The following is a 20,733-nucleotide window of genomic DNA, read 5'->3' on the forward strand; positions in this document are numbered from 1 at the left end:
TAATGAGGCTGCCAATTTCGAGATGAACTCTCATCAGTTACAAAAGGCCTCAAATTAATTCCAACACTCATCTCAGTCCCATCAGCCTATTTTCTCTCATCTGCTCCCTCACGCAAACACTGTGCAATTGCTGTTGCTTAGGAAACATAGCAGGGAAGCTGAAAAGAGGTCTGTTCTGTTCATGCAACTTTTGCTGATAGGGATAGTCTCAGACAAGAAGGGGACATGGGGCCCAGATATAAATAAATATTCCACAGAACCATTTCCCGTTTTCTATATAAATCATAGATTATATAGCAAAGGTACTTGCAGATCTTGGATTCACAGCCCTGTAATTCTGGCTCTGCAGACCAAGTGAATCAAATTTCTGACCAAAGAGAACATCAGCAACAGAGCAGAAGAAACAAATACACCTATGAATTGATCACCAAGCGGAACTGGTGCTGGGGTTTTCAGCTCTGTCTGCAGGCGCTCCCACCAGGTCATACAGACAAATAGGACCATATGATTTTGGATGTCCAAACAGGACTTTCTGTTAGCTTGCAAGAAGCCAACATTTTTTTCCCCTTGGGACATCTCACTGTAAATTGCTCATTTGTATATGCTTGACAATGAAGGGGTTAACTTTGAGAAATGGTCCCCTGATACTCTTCTGAATTTGACAGAAATGTCAAATGACCCCTCTGGTTCATTCAAACCAGAAGCTGCTTCCTCATTAGCAACAATAAATTCAAAGCAGATGGGAAAAATTGTGCTCCATTCTCTGATCCAGCTTTCAAAGTCCTTTGATTTTGGAATCCCTCAGCTGCTCTTTGACTTTTCTCGCCTGTCAGACTCCCTGGCAAGATTGATAGGGTCTGGATGGGGGACACCASTGCAAATTCTGGTAGCCGCTCTCTTCCCTGCTGGATTTCCCACAGCTGACCATGCTAATTGCAGCTTCTCTCTCTGCCTTTGATGTAAAGGCTCTTTGATTTTTTTTCTTATCCTTCCTCCATCATCAGTTTATGACAACATTTTGCAAGGGTCAATGGCTAACTCCTTACCATGTCTGCATAACTTCCCTTATAAATAAATCATTGCCTGCATGTCACAAGGCCAGGCTAGAAACTGTTCAAAGTTACTACAATAAGTTTGTTTAGAGAGTGTTCTCAGTTTCTTCCACACTATAAGCCTAAAGGCATGAACTGAAGTAAGGAAAAGTTCAGGGAGAACAGCAAGATAGCACCTAAGTACTGAGGTCTATTCCCAAAGGAATCCACAGCAAATATAATACTAGGACTGAACCCTGTCCAAGAGAGGAAAGAGTCAGTGAAGGAGCATGTTCTTTCCCTATCATGACTTAAGAAAGTAGGGTGGATGGTCATCACAGCCCAACTCAGGCAGAAAACAATACAGTGTTATTTCTGACAGCTTTCTCTGAGCTKTTATTAAACATTTCCAATAGCCTACCTTAGTGCCTCACTACCTTTTTAAAAAGTTTTTTTCAGTCTCTAGCCTGGATCTGAACTTAAAGCCAACTATTTTTGTCCCATCCACACGGTCAGAGAACAAAYGGTTCTTTCCCCCTTTTCAACAGCCGTTTACATTTTTGAAGTTTCCTCTCGTGTCTCCTCTCACAGCATCTGAAACTACATGAAAGGGCTCTGTGAAGTACAACTGTTCATACCCATCTGATCAACGATGCTCTCTCCACTTTGATGCTGTAAACTAACTGCAGCCCTCCCAAGAGGTAGCAGTTAGGATGCAGTCCCAAGCTTTTCTATTCCAGTGTCTCCAAATTCCCAGCAGGGTTTATCCCTGAGAACTCCATCACGTTATAACCTGAGCACCATGTAATCATTAACAGACACCACTTGTCAAAGGCCCAAAGATAAGGTTTTATAGAGACAGGAACTAGGACACACAGAAACCAAGTGATTTACTCAAGGGCATACTGGGAAGTTATGTTAGATCTTGAGGCCTTAACACCTCAACATCCTTTTCCTTTTCAAGGCTCAAAGCCATCTCCCTTTCTTTCTGCTCCTTGAAAAAGCAGAGAGAACACAGCTGCTGCATTCCTGCTTTGCACACTCCTTGCTGCTCCATCCTGTCCTAGTTCCTATCACAAGCACAAGCCAGACTGATTTCAGCTTTAGACCCAGGAGGGCCAAGGCCAGCCTGGCACAGACTAGGCCTGGCTTAAGTTTTATCCCCATTACAGGACTTTGCACAGACACAGAAAAGCAGGTATCCRGCTTGCCTGGCCCATGTCTTTACCACTTTCTTTGGCTCCAGCTCCAGCCACTCAGTTCCCAGATTGACCATGTACTTGTGCTGTAAACATTCCCCAATGCTTTAGCTCAATTATGTGGCAGTGAAGATTTTTACTTTACCTCATTTATTTTCATACTCACTAAAATTCTCTGCACCACTGTTATTCCTGAGAAAGGAGATATCTCCATAGGTATGAGACCCCAGTGTGGAAACTCTGACAAGCTCCAGAAGTACATGAGGGTCTCTCCCTCCCCTCAAAGCTCTCAGCTTGAACAAGGCCACCCTGACTGATTAGACTCAAGAGAAGTGACATCTACTAGTTCAGTCCCATCACTTACAGAGACCAGCTCTGCCAGTATAAGCCTACTTCAGTGTTACAGTTTAGAAAACGGTATTTTCACCTGTGATAGATAAGCTCATGTTTTCCCCTGGATTTGTGATCTCTGCAACACAGATTTGCCCTCTCTGTTCCCTGCTCTCCTCCCAGTCCTTCCCTTCTCCCAGGACTGTCTGCCACCAGCGTTCCTCTCTGTATTGAAGAGGCTGCTTCTTTCTTGTGATCCAGGAGAGCGTTCACACATCATCATAGAGCTGCACAGAAAAATTTCTGGAAGACTGGACAAGTCCCAGATGTCCTGAAGCTGTTCCTTCTCAAAGACTCTGGAAGACCACAGAAATGTTTGTCTAAGCAAGACAAGCTTAAATGCCATTGCATCACACACAGCCCTCTAAGAAAGCCTAGATAATAAAACCAGTTTCAAATCAGATTAGCCTGAAGTTTTGACTGCTCTTGGAATTGGTGACCCAATAGTCTGGTAAAGTATGGCAAAACTCACTTGTATACAACCTCACGGTAATGATTTGCTAGTCTTTACAGAAATGTAGCAAAACATACCACTAAAGCTAATTAATGGCCACTTAGATGCCTCAGTTGTCACCATACTGCACATCACAGACTGTGATAGCAGACGTAAAACAGAGACATTGCTTTAGCTAAGAGCAGCTCTCTAGTCTCTATCAGCAGGATTGAGCTTGTGATGCACAGATCAGCAAAAAGCTGATTCCATGTAATGAAAAATGACTGCATTAATTATGTTTTTGACGAGACATTTATATATGCATGGTGCTTGATAACACAGCTTTTGTCCTCGAAACTATTGGAGGTAGTATACATTTTTACATATCCTGTAGTAATGCAGAGCCTTACTAATGGCATATTACATATACAAGGGAATACACATTTTGGAAGGCACTTTGCACTTCTAAATCTCTTGGATGCTTTCAAAGATCTCTGTCTTGTGAACCCTCTTCTTTGAGGCAAGCTTACACAACTGCAAGTCAGGATTCAGGGAGTCTGGTCCTTACTCACAGAGTGCGTGCTGTGGTCAAGCTGTTTCACCTCTCTCTGCCTGTTAAGTACACAAGGATAAAAGCTGGATAATAATTTCCTCCTAGCTTACAAAGAGGCTGTGAAGCTTTAGTTGTCTATAAGATGCTACACAATAGTCTGTGTAAAGATTTCAAGCCAGGGCTAAGTTGTTATTGTTTCAGTTCTCTCCAGAGACTGCAGTTTGAGTGTATGCACTGAGAACTTATGTGTATCTGCACGAGAGGAATTTGCTGTTGCTTAACTTGCATATTTATAATTCAATAAACCTAGTTAAAAGCACAAAGTGACACAAAAGGTTCTCTGTGAGACTCAGCAGCTCCCACAATTGTTTTGGCACAAAACTGAGCTGCACCAAGCTGGGGCCATCAAGGCACCCACTGCTCCTATTTATTTCTGCTGTGGGAGATGCAATCATCACAATCTTAATGACCAGAGACGAGGGTGCAGCAGGGAACCGGGAAACTTGCCCTACTGCAAGGGGAGGTCAAGTACGACTTTCAAAGGCTCCACAGCTCTCCTGAGAGTTATGGAGACACGTAAATGCTTTGCCTTCCTCCTGGTTTTGGGGTGTGATTACAGGCACAGCAGAAACAAGGACGTGTTTTGTTCACAACAAACAAAAGCCAGCCAAACAAAATAGATCTCTGGTTCAGCAAGAGAGAAGAGAGAAACATTTGGTTGTGTGTTAACGAGGGTGCTGTTGCAACTTTAACCAACAGAAGACCATGATTAACTTTTACTACAAGTGTTAGAACACACTGAAATACAAAAGCTTTGGAGATACCTGTATCTTGGATATTGATTCACTTGTTATTTCCACAGTCAAGTGCTGATGAAGGAGGAGGTCACTCCACAGCTAAGTACTCCTAAAACTCATGCCTTTCCTCTCCACTTTGKTTGCTAGGCCTGAAATAAAGGTGTCATTTCCCCTCTTTCCACCCAGAGGAATTTCATCCTAGTCTGAGTCACTTACAACTTCCCAAAGTGCTCAACAGTTATGTAACTGCTTCCAGGGCTGCACCTTGTGCCAGCAGAGTGAGCTGCGATGAACAAGGAGGGTGACAGCGGGTGTTTGGGGAAGACACTTCCATTGCTCCTGCAACAGAACCCTTGGGACCTCTTCACTGAATTGAAGAGCAGCAATAACTTCAATTAGGGTACTTCTCCCCCCCCCCCCCAAGTCCTGCAATACTCTGCAGTCTTAGGTCTGATTTCCCTATATATTTTTACTTCAGACTTGTAATAAGTAAATTATTTCTCTTTGTTTCATTCCCTCTCCTCACCGCAGCCTACAAATCTTAATTCACAGTGTTTGCAAAGCACACTCAGATCTCCAGAGAGAAGGTACTACTGAAAGACAAACTAGCAACATCAGTCAACCTGCTAGCATGGAGCACAAGGTGCCCATAGATGGTGAGGAGGGAGTAGAATGGGGAGAGCAAAAGAGGCAGCCTGCCCAAGGGCCATCCTCCCCCAACCCCCTTCTTGAGCATGAGAGAACACTCAGTTTGTTACAATACAGTCTAATATTCAGAAGCTCACAGTTTCGACTTTTGCCCAAAGCCTCCCAGAACCTCTGGTACAACATTTCAAATTGCATTAGTATGGGAAAGAGGTAAACAAAAAAAAGTTATGTTTTTCTCTCAGGCATTGCTCAAAATAGAAACCAAACAAATGTCACTGCTGACATGCAGCAGCCCTGAGACAGCAGAGATGCACAGAGGCTGACCGGCCCCTGTGTTTTATCAAGACTAGAATTCCCTATCACCTCCAACATTTTTCCAGGAAAGAAAAATCAACTCTTCCGCTTTTTTGGAAATCAGGTTATGGAAGATAATCAAACATCTTTCCATTTGCATGCTGGACCATTTGATGAACAATAGGAWTACTGGGGGTGTTTCATTCCCAGCTTTCCATCACTTTCTTTTCCCCAGTCTCCTATGTAATTTGCTCTGCCTGGCTATTTAGAAGTCCGTCTTTATTGTTTCTTTTTACTCTGTTCAAATCACCATCTGTTTGTTTCATTAGCAGTCTCACTGGGGAGGGGGAGGAATATTTAAGAGGGCATTCAACATTCAAAAATTAAAAGCCTTGGAACTAACGTATCTGATTGGAAAATGATAGAAGTGTCATTCTTCGGCATTTTTGAGAAACTTGCCTAAAAGCACCCCAGTGCCGATTTCTTGATTCTCTCCCCTTCTCTTTTACCTTTAACTGAGAATCACTAGTTTACTTGCAGACCAAAAGAGGAGTGAATGCCTCATGCATTTCAAAGAGAGGCTGTTAAATAACCAGGCTAATCCTGGATGGATTCACTTATTTATCTCAGGTCGCGGCTCTCAGCAAAGAAATGTGATGTTATTAGACACATTCCCCATCTCTCCAGAATCACTAGCCCCTTCTGTCCTGCCTTCAGCAGGTTCAAATCTAACAGATTGCTCTAGGCTAGCGGTTCATAGGCCAGCAATACATTTGATTAACGAGAGGGCCGTCACACAGCTTATCTGGAAAATGCACTAAGCCATAAAATAAGCAGGCATAAAAAGGGGAGCATTTTTCACCCACAGTGCCAGTGCCACATAGAAGGCAAAGGATCATTTTTCATGTCTCTGCCAAGGAGTGCCAGACTGTTGGGACATGATGGCAACTCAGTGATCTAGGAAAAGATTTGAATCATTTCTCACTGACCAGGAGGGAGAACAATGAATTCAGCTTCATGTCCCTGTGCCCCCTTGTTCTGTAGTACAGGATGAAAAATAAACCCAGACTGAGAAGAAAAGGAGAAAGGAGACTATTACATTGCATTGCATTTGATTATACTGCATTGCATTTGATTATTGCGTGAGATGAGGGTAGTGTGGTTGCACGGGAAAAACCCAGATCAGGCAGATTAAAAGCAGAGATATGCTTCATCATTGGGTCATTAACTCAGCAGTAACCATCAAAGATGTTTTATTGTTTTAGATCCTCAGTTTGAAAGGTTCTTGCTTAGACTGTGGCTTCTAGACTCACCAGACTATATCTGAAGCTAAGATTTCCTACTGGAGCAAGACAAGGCTTTAAAAACACAAACACACCATAACTAATTCTCTGATATCTGGAGTTCTGATTACAGAGAAGTACACTACTACTACTCTCTGCATGGGCCACTGACTGTAAAAAATCACTGCATTGTAAAGGATAAGTGGTCCGGCACAAACCCCTGGGGACGTCTGTTGTTGCTAAGACACTGTTAATGCATTGCTGGGGAAGAGACTGCTCCAACCTTCTTCCTCAGAAGAGCAAAGTTTACTTGCCTCTTCCTGCTGACCACCTGAAGACAGTGAGCAGAGACCCAAGGAGTTGGTCAAGCCACAGCAGTGCTGGAACCCCAGACCACTTCAATGGCTGGCAAGCTAGGGTACAAAACCCCTACAAGAGGATACAAAACTCAAGGTGGCCTCATCCCAAATCACAACAGACCTGTTTGCAGATGTTGGACTGCAAGAGTATCCCAGAAAGGTTCGTTTAGGGCCTTCAATTGCTTGAATTACCTTCCATCAGCAGAGCACTATAATGCAGTCTCATGAAAAGATGAAAAAAGACTGCAAGAGCAGAACAGTCCTCAAACTGAGAGCACACACAGAAGTGCTAGATCTTCACCGAAGGGCAACATAACACAAAGTTGACAGAAGAGATCTAACCATAGGCCCAAACAAAACAAGAAATTCTTCAGGGCATCCTAATAAACTCTCAGTCTAAGCAGTGATGAGAGCAGACAAACCCAAAGACATCTCTCTAGCATCTAAAAGTGGTGGGGGAAAGCTCTACAGGGCCTCTTAGAAAGCGTTCTTCAGCCTCTGCTTGCTTGATGGTGTGCAATCAGCCACTGTTCAAAGAATACAGCACAAAGCTCAGTTCAGGACAACATACCATGTTTAAGAGCAAAATGCCAGAGCTCTGAGCTTTTGTTAGCTGATATTAGAGCCTTAATGCTACTTAAGTATTATCTGCCCTCCCCCTTTTTTTCCTCCCCTTTCCCTTTGGATCTGTTACAGTTCATTTGGTAAAGATGCACTGTGTTGCTTTTGCTTATGGGGATGCTTGAGTTCCATGATATGGTTAAGGGCTTTCAGACAGGTTTACTCCTAGGGCTGCCATGGTCAGCTACCATCCTCAATCATGTATGCACCAGAAGGCGGCTACAGGCCAAAGACCTCATCTTGAAAATACCTAGCAATCCAATATCTCCCCCTCACACTGCTCTGGTCTCAGTGACCTGAAAAATAAAAATCCTAGATATGATTAATAACTAAATGCTTTCTTAAGTCAGAAGTAAAACAGCAGGTCAAAGCCACCACCAAAACTCGACTCAGCAAAGCTCAGTGGGACAATGGATGAACCACGGGCTACCGGTGACTGCATAGGCTCAGTTAAGATTCTGCTTCCACTGAAGAAGTGTCTATTTCTTCAAAAGAATGTGAAATCCTAAAGTGTGCCTACGCAGTCAAATTGTACATCACTTAGAAATAATGGGTAACCCCTGAAGATGCTGATATATCTACCCAGCACACCATAGAGCAATATTAACCCGTGCACTGGTGTAGCTCTGCCTGGGGTTATGAGTCTCATTACCCAGCAGCCTAATGGATACCCACCCTGACACAGCAATATTGATTTCAGCTCTCAAGCTCGCTGGGATCTTGCTACACACATAGCATATGCACACCCCCAGGAAAACCAAAGGCAAAAGTAATTTCTACCTTGGTGTAATTAGCAGGCATCAAGGATATAAGTCCCCCAGCTCCCTTCTTACCTCCTTCCCCAGCCAGTGCCTTGTCCTTCTGGCATTTTGCATGAGGACAGCTATCTCAATGTCACAGCACACCTTCCCTTTACAGCCTTAAGCACATGCTTAAAGCCCATATTGCTGTGTACAGTATGTGATTCTATTACACCTAGCCTATACTGGAAATTGAGCTCCTCTCTGCTTACTTTATTAAATTAATACAAAAAATGCTATCAGCACAGTGGCAGGCTCTTAATAATGATTAATAGTTGTAACTTAGGCGTGATTAACGAAGAGAGGGTTAATATCAGCATTTGTATGACTGAGACTGTCAGTGGGGATTAGGGGAAACACCAATCATATCTCCAAGTTCTTGTCTGCCACCACTTTCCTTTAAACAGAACATATTTTGGACGGTATTAAAATAATTGGGCTCATTAATTTTTTATGCTTTTCTTTGTCTTTCACAGACCACAGATTTTTTTCTTCCTCCGGTCATCTTCATCATGGGAAATTACCTCCTAAAGTCTTATTAATTCTTTGCTTGCAATCTTTAATGACCTCAGATCTTACAAGGCATTTCATTCATCTGGAGACCGCCAGGCCGTGAGAGCACCAGGGTGTTCTCCCCCCCGCCCCCTCTTTCTCAAAGCAGAGATAAGAATACAGCTATTTTAAAAGCTGAAGGTGAGATGAAAGAGCCCGCTTCAGATCAGATATCGCTGCCATTCCATAATTAACTTCACCCAAATTTTCAAAGGAAGAAAAGTCACCCAAAATCATTTCAAACCACTCTCTCCCCACGTTAGTCCTCTAATTCTTGATATTGATATCAAGAAATGAAAGTGGAGACTTTTTTTTTTTTTTTTAATAGTATTACCAAGCCACCCTTCAAAGCACTATCTTGAACTCATTTTTCAAACGCCAGCATAAAAGGCAGCCAGGTCACTCTCTTCTCTCTGTAGTTCCACATATCACTTTGGGCTACCTACTATGTTCAGGGGCAAAACGACATTTCTCCCTCCTACTTCCTCCCCCTCCTTTCTGAATAGCATAAAGAAAAAAAATCTTGGCTTTAGTCTTCTGACAAGGTTTTCCTACAGCCCCCTCACTTCTACCTCTCTCACTCCAATTGTAGTTTACATCTTTAAATCATTATCAATTATGACAAGCCAATTTCAACACACCCTGGCTCCCTTCTGGGAGACATTCACAGTCTACAGATTTGTTAACCTTCGGAAACCTACAGAAATACCTACACTAGATTAAGTCCCAGCCTGGAAACTTACCGCAGAACAGAAGCCTCCAAAGAGTTACCACAGAATAACTATTTCAATAAGTCTGTAGGTATAAATAAGGCAGACAAGTACCTAGAGATTAGAGAAAAAGCAACCACAGACTACAAATCTTTGTCTCTATTATTCTATCAGTGCCCTAATTTTTGACCATTTTTACAATAAGGAAAAGAACTAGAAACCTTTTTCTGCAGCTCAGGACTTTCTTCTGTCTTTTTTTCTTAAATCTGCAAGTAACATTTTTTAACATTTAAAAGATTATAAATGGATGAATAAGACAGTGCTACCCAATGGTCCAGAGGCTGGATCTCAGAAGATGCAGGTTCTGTTTTTCCTAAAACTAATCTTGCTGTCTCTCCATGTTACAATTGTCCCTGCTTACAAAACAGTGCAAGTCTTCCCCCCACCCCTGCAACCAATAAAATAATTTGGTTGTTAAGAAAGGAGTAATAAGAACAGTTAGTTGCTTGAGAAGCATGACTTCAGTTAAGCAGCCAGAGGATTTCTACCTAGTTTTCTGAGGGAACGTGACAATCAGTTCAGAATTATTTTCACAGACGTGAGATATCAGACAGACCAGTTGTGCTACAGAAACCAAAACAGCCATTGCTTTCAGCTGTGACTGCTGCAGCAGCACCAAGCCCCTCTGGGCTCATGGCGCAGGAATTGCTAGCAATGGCCCTCTGCAGCAGGCTCCTAGAGACTGGCTTCGCTCATAAAGATCTGCTGCGGCTCTCAGATGGGCAGGGTTGTTTTTTTTATCTTTATCTTTTTGTTTTTGTTTTTATTTTCCTGTAGAAGCTCAGGTATGATTTTTATCTCATGTAATCTGTATCTTAACTAGCATATCTAACAGGACATCATGAAAGAAGATACTTAAGCCAGAGCCATTATATCTGAAGCACAGCATTTTCCAAATCCACTTTGGATAATTCATCGGTTCTGCTAACTCCTCCACTCAGCACAGAATGCCAAGGGATAGCAATAAATACAGCAACGCATGCATGGAAAATTTTGCTGCTTGACTTTGCATTATATTTAGGTAAACAGAAATAGCAAAAGAACAGCCAAATATCCACAATGCCTCTGTAGTTTGCAAGCACAGGTATTGCACAGCATTTAAATATTTATTCTTTGGGTTTAACAGGTGCAATAAAGAAACAAAACCCAAGTTAGAAAGGGTAGATTCATTAAAAATAGAAAAAGGAAATACTTCTATATAGAACAACAGATTGGAAAGGCAGCCACCTGTCATCAAGGAATCCTCTCTAAATGTAACTGCTACCCCACTGTGACCTGAATCAGTATTGTCTCAGTTGCCAGCTGCAGTTCTAGGTCCACACTCTGCTCAAACAAGAGACCACAGTATATAGCAGCAGCTGGATGAAGAACACAGTTTATCTCTAGAACATACCATGCAGTACACTTCACACTGTGCCTCCCATTGCATATTCAGCAGTCACAGGAGATGAAGTTCTAATCTGTGATCGGAAAAAAATTAAGTTTCCTCCTTCAAACACATCCATGCACAGTAACACTTAAAAAACAAACAAACAAAACAAACAAAAGCCCCCAACCCCTCCTCCTGAAGGATTATATCTATATCAAACAACCAACTTTAATTTCCTCCTTCTGCATCTATACAAGCAAGTGCTACTTTGGATGCATTGCTGGGAAAAGAGCATTCTCTAAGATAACTCTGTCACAAACAAATGAGAAGAAAAATCTACTCTGTCAAATAAAACATCATATTTCTTCATCACTGTGCCACAACATTACTCACATTTGTCAAGGAAACACCATGTATTGCAAATAAATGCAACAGACCATTCATTCAATCAAATTGACATTGCCAGCCAGTTTGCTGTTCTAGAAGTGAGCTGCTTTGGGTCACACTGGACTATCAACCCTATTGTTTATACATCAATGAAGGTGCTTATACTTTGGTGCTGAGAAATGGCCATGGTTTAAATTGAAAGGAGTTTCAGGGTGTGGTATCAAGTCATGGGATATGAAACTTTTTATCTAAAGGTTAGTGTTATGAATTAAACTTAGGTGACCTACTAACAAAAGTACTTACCATATGGCAGCTGCTAGGCAGAATATAGTCGATAGTCTCAAATAAGTTTTCAGTGAAAAAGGGTCTCCTGCACTCCTGTGGATCCAGCACCAAAACAACTCTACCACTGAACCACTTTGTGCCCATTCAGAAACTGCATGACCTATTCATCTGCAGCAGTGCCCTCCATACAGCAGTAAGGAATGGATCTGGCAGGATTTGGGAAGTGAAGAATCATATTTCAGTGTTGCTATTCGTACTGTGTTTTGTGGATAAACAGAAAACTTAACTTCCCAGAGAGATCAATCCAGTACTTTTCCCAAGTGCTTTATGCCATATGCATACTCTGAACTTTACTTTGAAAAGCATGCTTGAAGAGCAGTGCATTTCCACATGAAGATGCCTTTACTTCAATTAATAACAGCACATCCAATCCAATAACAGCTCCCCAAAAAGTGAAAAGCCTCTTAGCTTTCTGACTGAGAGATAACTGAGGCTGAACAATCAGGAGGTTGCTTACAAATCAGAAAGGAAATATGTCGTGCTTAGAAATCACTGCTGAAACAAAATGCACATTTAATTTTTAAGGCAGAAAAATTAAGATCTTTAAATAAACTGGAAGCAGAGAGAATAAAAGTGATTAACCACGAAGCTTAGCTGGAGAGTATGTTATTTGTTTTCACAAGCAGCTGTCTTCTGAATCAACATTTCTCAAGCTTAGCCCTTGGCTGGGACATGACTGAATGCGCCAGCTCTGAGACTCCAGCGCTCTCCCTCCTGCTGCGAATGCATTGTGGCAGTGTCAACAGATCCTTTTCCCTTTGATGGCGGGGTGAATTCTGAATCTGCAGCTATTTCTTTTGGGGCAGTTTGCCAGCGTCAAACAAAGCTTACCGTCCAAGTATTTGGGTGAGGGTACGTGACTTAATTAACCAGGATAATGATAAAACTGACAAGCCTTTGCAATAAGCTAAGGTAGCAAGTGGAGAGGAGCCATGGAAGTGAAGTATGTCAATCCCTATATACTTTTCTAGATAGAAATATTTAGACATAATATTTGGACCTATTTTTCCTAGTCTTCAAAAATAACTTCATAAGGGGTATTTTTTAACACTAGCCCTTTGAGTGAGAGGACTGTCTCTAATCACGGATCTAAACAGGAGGAGTGGTCATGGCCCAGATGTAAATTTGGTGGATGGATGTCTAGGCCAAGTGAGGGTCATAACGGTGGTACCTGTATCAGGCACATGTTGGGGGAAGAACCTGGATGTAGGACTTCAACCACACACACACCCTCCACAAAGCATCTCAACTTGATTGTGGCTCATGCGCCTGGCACATGCATCAMAAGCTGGAGATAAACAGGGATGCTGTGCTGGGAATGTAAGTGAGGGGAAAAGCTGCAGGCAGGAGGAGGGAGGTACAAGCTAATGCTTGTTTAGCTCTGCTAGTAAATTCATCTGCAGCACCCAACACAGTGCCATTCTCTGCTGAAGTCTCTGGAGCTTCGCTACAATGCAAACAACAACAAAACAGGATTGCCTTGGATGCCTTGTTTCAGATAGCACAAGCCAAATGGGAGAATGAAAAAGAAAAATTAAGAAACAAGCCAATTTTCATTTGCAGAAGTATATATAGACATATACACCAGTGTATTTTTACATCCATGTGCACTTGTCTTTCCATTATTACCTTCTTTTTTTTAAACACTGTTTAAGACCCACGCAAATTTAATAAAGCTTAATATTGAACACAAGGGAAGCTGTAAGAAACCTAATGTAGGAGGCTATACTATTAAAACAACGGAGACTTCACATGATGGGGGACATCCTCTTTTGTGAACAGTATTAAAATGTCAACTTTATTCAGGAATACAGAATACATTTTTGAAGATTTCCAGTTTACAAAAGTTTAAGACAAGGTTGGGTTTCAACATGCAACCTCCCTTAAAGCTCTTACATAAGGTCTCAATTTCAAGTTGAAAAAACCCCCTAAAATCGGGAACAAACACAAAAGGACGAACAAAGGCCACAGTCCTATAGTGGGATACATTCAGGCAGAACCCAGCATGGTATTCAAATTCTTTCTGCAGTCRCATATTTTAGTCCATGAGTTTGATATAGCCTTGTGTTAATATAAAATATTTCAGATCTAGCACAAACTGCAAGAAAAGCACTTGTCTTACACTTTTAGTTTCAGGCATTATATGCAAAGTGGCTTCTGACAAGCAATAGTTAAAAAACAGTACTTGCCATTTGATCACCACTCTTAAAATACAGCATTAAATTCCTCTGTTATTTAAACAATCTTAAATATTCATTAAAAATTAAATTCAGAATCAGTGTCCCTCTATCCTTTTCATCATTAATAGTTTTTTCTTATCTACTAAAACCATTTGTCTTTTCTAAGATGTCTAAAAAGTAAAGCGCACAAGATTAACAAGCTACTGCATTAATTAAAATGAGTCATCATCTTATTCCTCTACCCAACTCCTAAATCTATCACAAGGGCCCTATTAGCTGTATCAAAGTGAAGTGGTGTAAATAAAACTGATTTGACTTAAAAGGAGAAGAACGAATGCAGAGTTATTTAAAAATCGCAATGCAGTCAATGTTGTTGTGTGTGTCACTGTAGACAACAGCAGAGAAAATTATTCACAGGCTCTCTTTTAAAAACATTACTGCCAGTTTTCCAGTAGCACAATACCAGAGAGGTAAATTGTAATTTGCCGTATAAGCAACTTCAGTTTATTATTAGTCGTACTCACTAATGGCTTAATTTTAAAATACGTAGCACTTGGTGACTTCAGTAGAGCTTACCGACATTCAAAACTTCTGATTTTTTTTTTTAAACAACTCAAATCTTTTTTCTAATAGGCTAAACCCAATCCCTTCATTTATCKCAAGAAGTCATCTCTTCAAATTGTTTTGTTGAAACCAAATATATTAATACCTGCTCTGAGCAGAACTATTCATTACTGTGGTTATGATTCAATACAGATACAGAATCAGAATTTGGCTCCGAGGAAAACTTTCATCAGTCTTACTTCTGTAAGAATAGGTCTTTTAAAAGAGCAAGCATTTGTTTAAATATTAGGTACATAGGAAAGTTCCTGGAGGAGACACCTCAAACTAAAAGGTTAAGAGCAACTGCAAACAATAGAAGGATCGATTCCAACTTTATCAGCTACTTACTGAAAAGAAAGCCTACTGCATGGTATTTCATGAACATTTAACTTCAGCCTTACAAGCTGGAGATCAAGGAACTGCAGGTTTTTCAATTAAATATTTAATTCCATCAGCGCAGTTGTTGCTASCACCCTTTTCCACAGATTCTACTGAATAATGCAGTATGATGCTGTATTAACACTACTGGAAAGTGACATGTTATAAACAATTCCTGTGTGATAATACAGCATTTTCTAAATAAACTGGCTAGCAAATCTGTTCTACATACCAGAAAACTGCAGCAAGATGAATATCCTCCATCAAGTTTTAGCATGTTTTTTGGAGGCAGATACTGAACTTCTGTACTCTGCAAAGTTCAATGGTCCCCATAAGTAACAACAAAAAGGAAGACAAGATTAGTTTCTCTTTTTGGATCTCCAGACAATGATATGCAGCATCCCCCAGAAATCCCATTACCAGCCTCCCTTCCCCCTCCCCCCCGAAATCAACATTCAGTCAGAAAGGCACAATTTCCTTTTAGAACTCCCATTCTCAAAAAACACAGAGGTTTCCAATACAAAGATAAATACACCCTTAGCTGGAAGGGAAAATGTCGTACCATTTAGAATTTGGGGKTTTTTTTTGGAAAAGTCCAAAGGAATTATCTTAATGCAAAAGTTACATGAATATACACAACCTGAAAGAGTATTTTTTATATATATACACACATATATATGTACATACATATATGACAGTGACTGACACAGAAGGCCAAAGGGGCAGGCTAGGTCCCCTTTTTTCCTAATGAACAATGCAAGGCAATGTTTTTCAGATGCCACAGGCAAATGTGTTTACACATACCCTGGTGTCTTAGAAGATGTGGGTGAAAGGCAGTCCCCCTGGAAGGCCTGCATGAGGATACGTACCATGAAAGTTACACTGGACACAGTGACATAGTTTTGCTAATATAGCTGCAGTCTACTTAAAAAAAAACAAAAAAACCCAAAAAAACGCATGTCTAATGAAACCACTGTGAACTCTTCTTTAGCTTATTTTAAGGTATAAAATAATGTTTTAAAAASAGCAATACAAAAATGTTAAGGGTAATTCTGATCCTGTACTATGTAGCTCAGTTACAGAAGGCTCAGCAGAATCCTAAGGAAAGCAGGCCAGCAGGGCCTAACGCTCACAGGATACACCTCAGCACCCAGCTTCCCTATTAACTCAGTTACATGCCTGAGTTTAACCTACTCGTAAAATAAAGAATACCTATCTGCTATGTGACAATGACAACAGTCTGCCTATAAGGTTGTATGGAGTGAGTACTTAATTAGCCAAATCCTGCTTTGTGCAAGATGGCATAGCACATTGCTTCAGCTCCCACTCAGGAGGGAATCTGATCCAATCTTGTAAATGGCTTTACAAGTACTTACCAGCATCTTCACCAATATACCTCAGGACAGGCTGCTAAACCTATAAGGAAAAGCTGCTGAAAATTTGCTTCCGGAGTAAGCAAAGACCATTAACAGAGTGCTGCAGTGCTCCCTACCTTACCAGCTGTTAGAACCACCTAGGCTTGCAAAATCCACCTGGCCTCCACCTCCTACAGCAGTGGCCTCTGGATGCAGAGATGCGCAACACAGCACTGAACCAATTCTGTTATGTGTGTGGCAACCGAGACCTAACTTGAGTCACTCCCCTACCCACACCCAGCTCAGTCTTGCGTTCTGAGTGCATAACCTTTGGGGGAAAGAGACTGCCTTAGAAAGATGGTGAAGGAGAAAAGGGAAGGCACTGGGGGGAGATTGGCTTCCTTCCTGCAAAGCTTGTATAATGACACTGTTCATTATATGGAGGAAGAGAAGTGGGAAATGTGTCTAATAGGCAAATACAAATAATTTTCAAGGTCAATTTCTCTCTGGACAAGAGAAAGACACTGCACTCCTTTCTGTATACTGTGCACAAGCACAGCAACACAGTGGCATTTAAATTCACAGCTTACCTTATTTCTTGCCACTCTGAACACCTTTACATCTGAGTTGCTTTCACAAGGGCGATTCAATACTGTGCACTGAAACACTTCATATGAGAACACTTCAAGAATTAAGATAGGAAAAAAAACAGATAGAAATATTTCTGTCTTTATGCAGAAACTTGATTTTGACCAAATGAATATGAATAATGGTGAACTCTGTATAAAAGAATGAGATTTCTATATGAGAAAATTTGAAATTTTAGAGTTCTACAGGTACAAATATAACTAAAACTATGCAATATGCTACTTGCATACACACATACACAGTATTAAACATGTGTATCCATGCATGTATGTATATGCACTGTAGACAGTTCTGACAAACACACAGCCCAACACCTTTCACTACATGACCTCCTTTCAGTTATTTACAGCAATAACAAGCTAATCACTCACACTGAAGTTTTCCACGATGGGTGTTTGCCTCAGGCTGGTTTTGGTGTTCAAGTTTTAGCTGAAATAGTTCTATTTTTGAGAAGAAACACAAGGAGCAATGTTGTTTTGCCATGCTTGAAAAGAAGTCTTGTGCTGGTTTGTTGAGAAGCTTCAGTGCCTCCATGTAAAGCCTTGAAGTTTGACAGATGAGCCAACCTTTGTGGTATTCCTGAGAAAACCCATGCGAATTTGGCCTAGTTACTAGCATTTAGGAAAAATAAAACTTATTTGCTCAGTTAGATACTTGTTGCATCCTCTCAAGCTTAAAAGCTTTGAAAATTACATTCACAGTGATAATGTTCCAACCCAGGGAGAGAAGGGTCAAGTGGGACATTCTCTGCAATTTGAGCACTGCCAGTGGGTTAGCATTGGGCATCTGACCTCCAAGCAGAAAGACTGTCTCTCTGGTGCTTCAGTGACCACCAGTTGGCACTGGCGGTGAGAAGAAATGACTCACATGTAGGCAGGACAAGAGCCAGTCTGGAAACAAGAGTTCTTCTGGCATAGTTTTTGTCTGCAAAATCTGTATATATTATACATGTGCATATATACATTCATATACAGTAAATATTCCCAGAAATATATTAGACCAGGTCTTCAACACAGCACTGATGCTTTTTACTGGTCTAAATCGGAACCTGCTTGCAGGAATTTTGTGGACAGCTGATGTGACTCTAGATTTAGTCCTCATGACTCTGGTCCTCATTAAGCCCAAAATGTTGAATCCAATTATTAATGAAGCTTGGATTCAAATCAAGTCATCATTCAGGCACATGTCCACCTGAAACTAATTAACTGCAGATTAACCCATATAGACTTGAAAACAGTAAATCCCTTCCTGCCCATCCCAAATATCAGGGCAGTTACACTTCTCTTTCAGCAAGAGGGATGACCAGAGAATCACTTTGGCCAGCTGTCCTCTCAAGGAGAGTTCTGCGGCAGTCCGCGCTGTCATGGACACCACCTGTCCGACTGCCCTCGATGCCCAGAGGGCTTCCTGCCATGGCGGCGTCTGTGCTCACCAAGCTCCCCGTCCGAGACCGGTAAGGAGGAAGGTCTGGCTGATTAGGGGATTCAGATTCAGAACAATAAGGGGGTGGAGGAAGGTCAAACCAAGGTGGTCTGCTGTAAGATACACAAGATAGAAAGAGGTTACTCCAGACAGCCATATGGAAACAAGTACACAGAGTTTTTCAGTTATGAACAATATGAACAGTATTTCTTGGCTTTTTTAATCAGGGGATCTCAAAGAGCCCTACCTATATTATTCAGGTCATTCCAAAACATCCACACCACTACCACCAGGTGAAAAGACTTCTGGTCAAGATGCCACATAGCTAATTACATACCGCTTAACATTTTACATTACAATTTTTATGGGTATGCACTGCCAAACAAATCTGAGCTTTCCCTCAAAGGCAGCTGCAAGATTTTTCCTGAATAACATGTACACAATCTGAGAAAGCACTTTAAAAGAAATAAGGTGGATTTATACCTTTAAATAATGATGTGAACATAGGAAAGCTCTGAGGAAACCTCCGTTAAGTAAGAGAGATGAATGGTTTCCAGCCTACAAATAAATGATGAACTGAATTCTTTAAAAGACAAATCACTTCTGCTGTCATAATATCACACACAGAGCAAGTGCCAAGTACACACAGACAAGATGAGTATCGGGTTCCGGAAAACTACTTCTGGTTCTGAGTGTAAACACAAAAAGGGACTGAGAGGTTTAGCAGATTGATAAAAGGTCTTAGGAATAATTAGTTCTGAAGTTACTGATGGTGGTATCGATCAGGTAAGGAGTAATTACAGTCTAGACAGCTGCTCATTTAGTTGTCCTTACTAAAGAAAAGATATTATTATTATTGAGCATCAACATCAAGACAAGGAAGCTGCTGCCAAATGCAGTGGAGAACAGGATTGTAAATATTTTACTGTGTTTCTTAGATCCCAGAGTTCATGTTGAAGAATACTGACAGGGTGACAGTGAACAATCTGGATCATCAAAGTTCATGCCGTGCCCTTTTTATGTAGAGAGGATGTCAGTCTAGTAGTTTTGCTTGGAAAGAGTTTATAGACAGAGGTTAAAATGAAGGTTAATTATCTACAAATAAAACTGGTGTCATAACTACAAAAACAACATGACCCAAACCATACCTACCCACAAAAATTTACAGCACTTTCAGCTATTTAGAATGAGAAAAGCATTCTCCATTTCACAGAGATCTTTCTTCCTCTGCTGGGGAAGAAGAAAGGGGACAGAGCAGGAGGACTATATGACTTCTTGATGAAAAAAACATAGACAGATTACTTTTGACCAGAGATGTGTCATAACTTTTAAGATTTTTAAATACTAAGAATTGCAACCCAGCTGTCTTTTGGAACAAATGCAAATTCAGCTTTCATGTTTTGATTCCAGACTGGCACAAGATTTCACTACTAGAGAAGTGATGTAGTTTTTCCCCATTCTCCTGATATCCCCATGCACTACAAGCACTAAGACAGCATGACTGAAGTTTGTCTTAAATCCCCTTAATACCAGTAACAAGAAGGGGACCTGTGGACTCCAAATTTCGCATATGCAGGAGGAGCTATGAAAAAGACTATCCAAATTTGGCTCCGTGCAAGTGACAGAACTGCAACACAACACCTTTGTCAAAAACAATAGTAAAGATAACTGGGAAGCAGAAGCATAGATTCCAGGAGCTGCAACCAATAGCTTTAGTTTGGTGAAAACAGAATTAGCTCCTGTACATACCTTTGGTCTAGCACAGCCTCTGAATAGGATGGTGGAGAGTCCAAATCCACCGGCCTGTGGTAGGCCTGGTTGGACATGTACTGGATCCCGTTGTTAACGTTGTAAGTGACACTGCAGTGGTGTGGATGATCAAGGACCACCAGCCGGGACAACAGGACGGGGTGCTGCAGTCGATGAACAGGCAGGGTCATGAGATTGTTGCGTTTTCTTTGGTGATGCAGAACCAAGGCAAGAAAGGCCACCACAAGTACAAAAATGACAGAGCTACCAATGATAGCATAGGTAATACTAGGGTAGTAGAGCAGCTGATTCTCTGAGGTCACGTAATCTTGGCCGCTGCCTGCCTCTGCAAGAAAAAAAAAAAAAAAAAGGAAGTCTGAGGTTTGTTTCAATACAAAATTCTGTTCTTAACCTAGGCTGTTTTCTGCTAATGCAGTGTGACACGCTGTCAGACCAGCTTCCAAGCAAGTTTCCTTTCTTCCTTAGGACTGTGGAAAATTAGCTTATTAAAACCACATACATGCAAATCAGAGACTGGCTGACAATCAATCAGTTCCTCTTCTGTTG

At 41.2% G+C, this 20,733-nt stretch overlaps 1 protein-coding gene across 3 annotated transcripts in view; it reads right to left on the reverse strand.

Annotated features, from left to right (window-relative positions):
• Positions 1–13,487: 13,487 nt before the first annotated feature.
• The window catches only part of LDLRAD3 (low density lipoprotein receptor class A domain containing 3), a 123,351-nt gene continuing 116,105 nt past the window's right edge, over positions 13,488–20,733 (reverse strand). For all 3 annotated transcript variants that reach the window (XM_026055590.1, XM_026055588.1, XM_026055589.1), the window contains 2 exons: positions 20,167–20,512; positions 13,488–18,530 (listed from right to left, as the gene is read on the reverse strand). In XM_026055590.1, coding sequence (XP_025911375.1) covers positions 18,269–18,530; positions 20,167–20,512 — 608 coding nt within the window. In that variant the 3' untranslated portion in view covers positions 13,488–18,268. The remainder of the gene's footprint in view (positions 18,531–20,166; positions 20,513–20,733) is intronic.

Source organism: Apteryx rowi, unplaced genomic scaffold, assembly GCF_003343035.1.
Source record: "Apteryx rowi isolate R43461 unplaced genomic scaffold, aptRow1 scaffold_124, whole genome shotgun sequence".
NCBI classification, from domain to species: domain Eukaryota; kingdom Metazoa; phylum Chordata; class Aves; order Apterygiformes; family Apterygidae; genus Apteryx; species Apteryx rowi.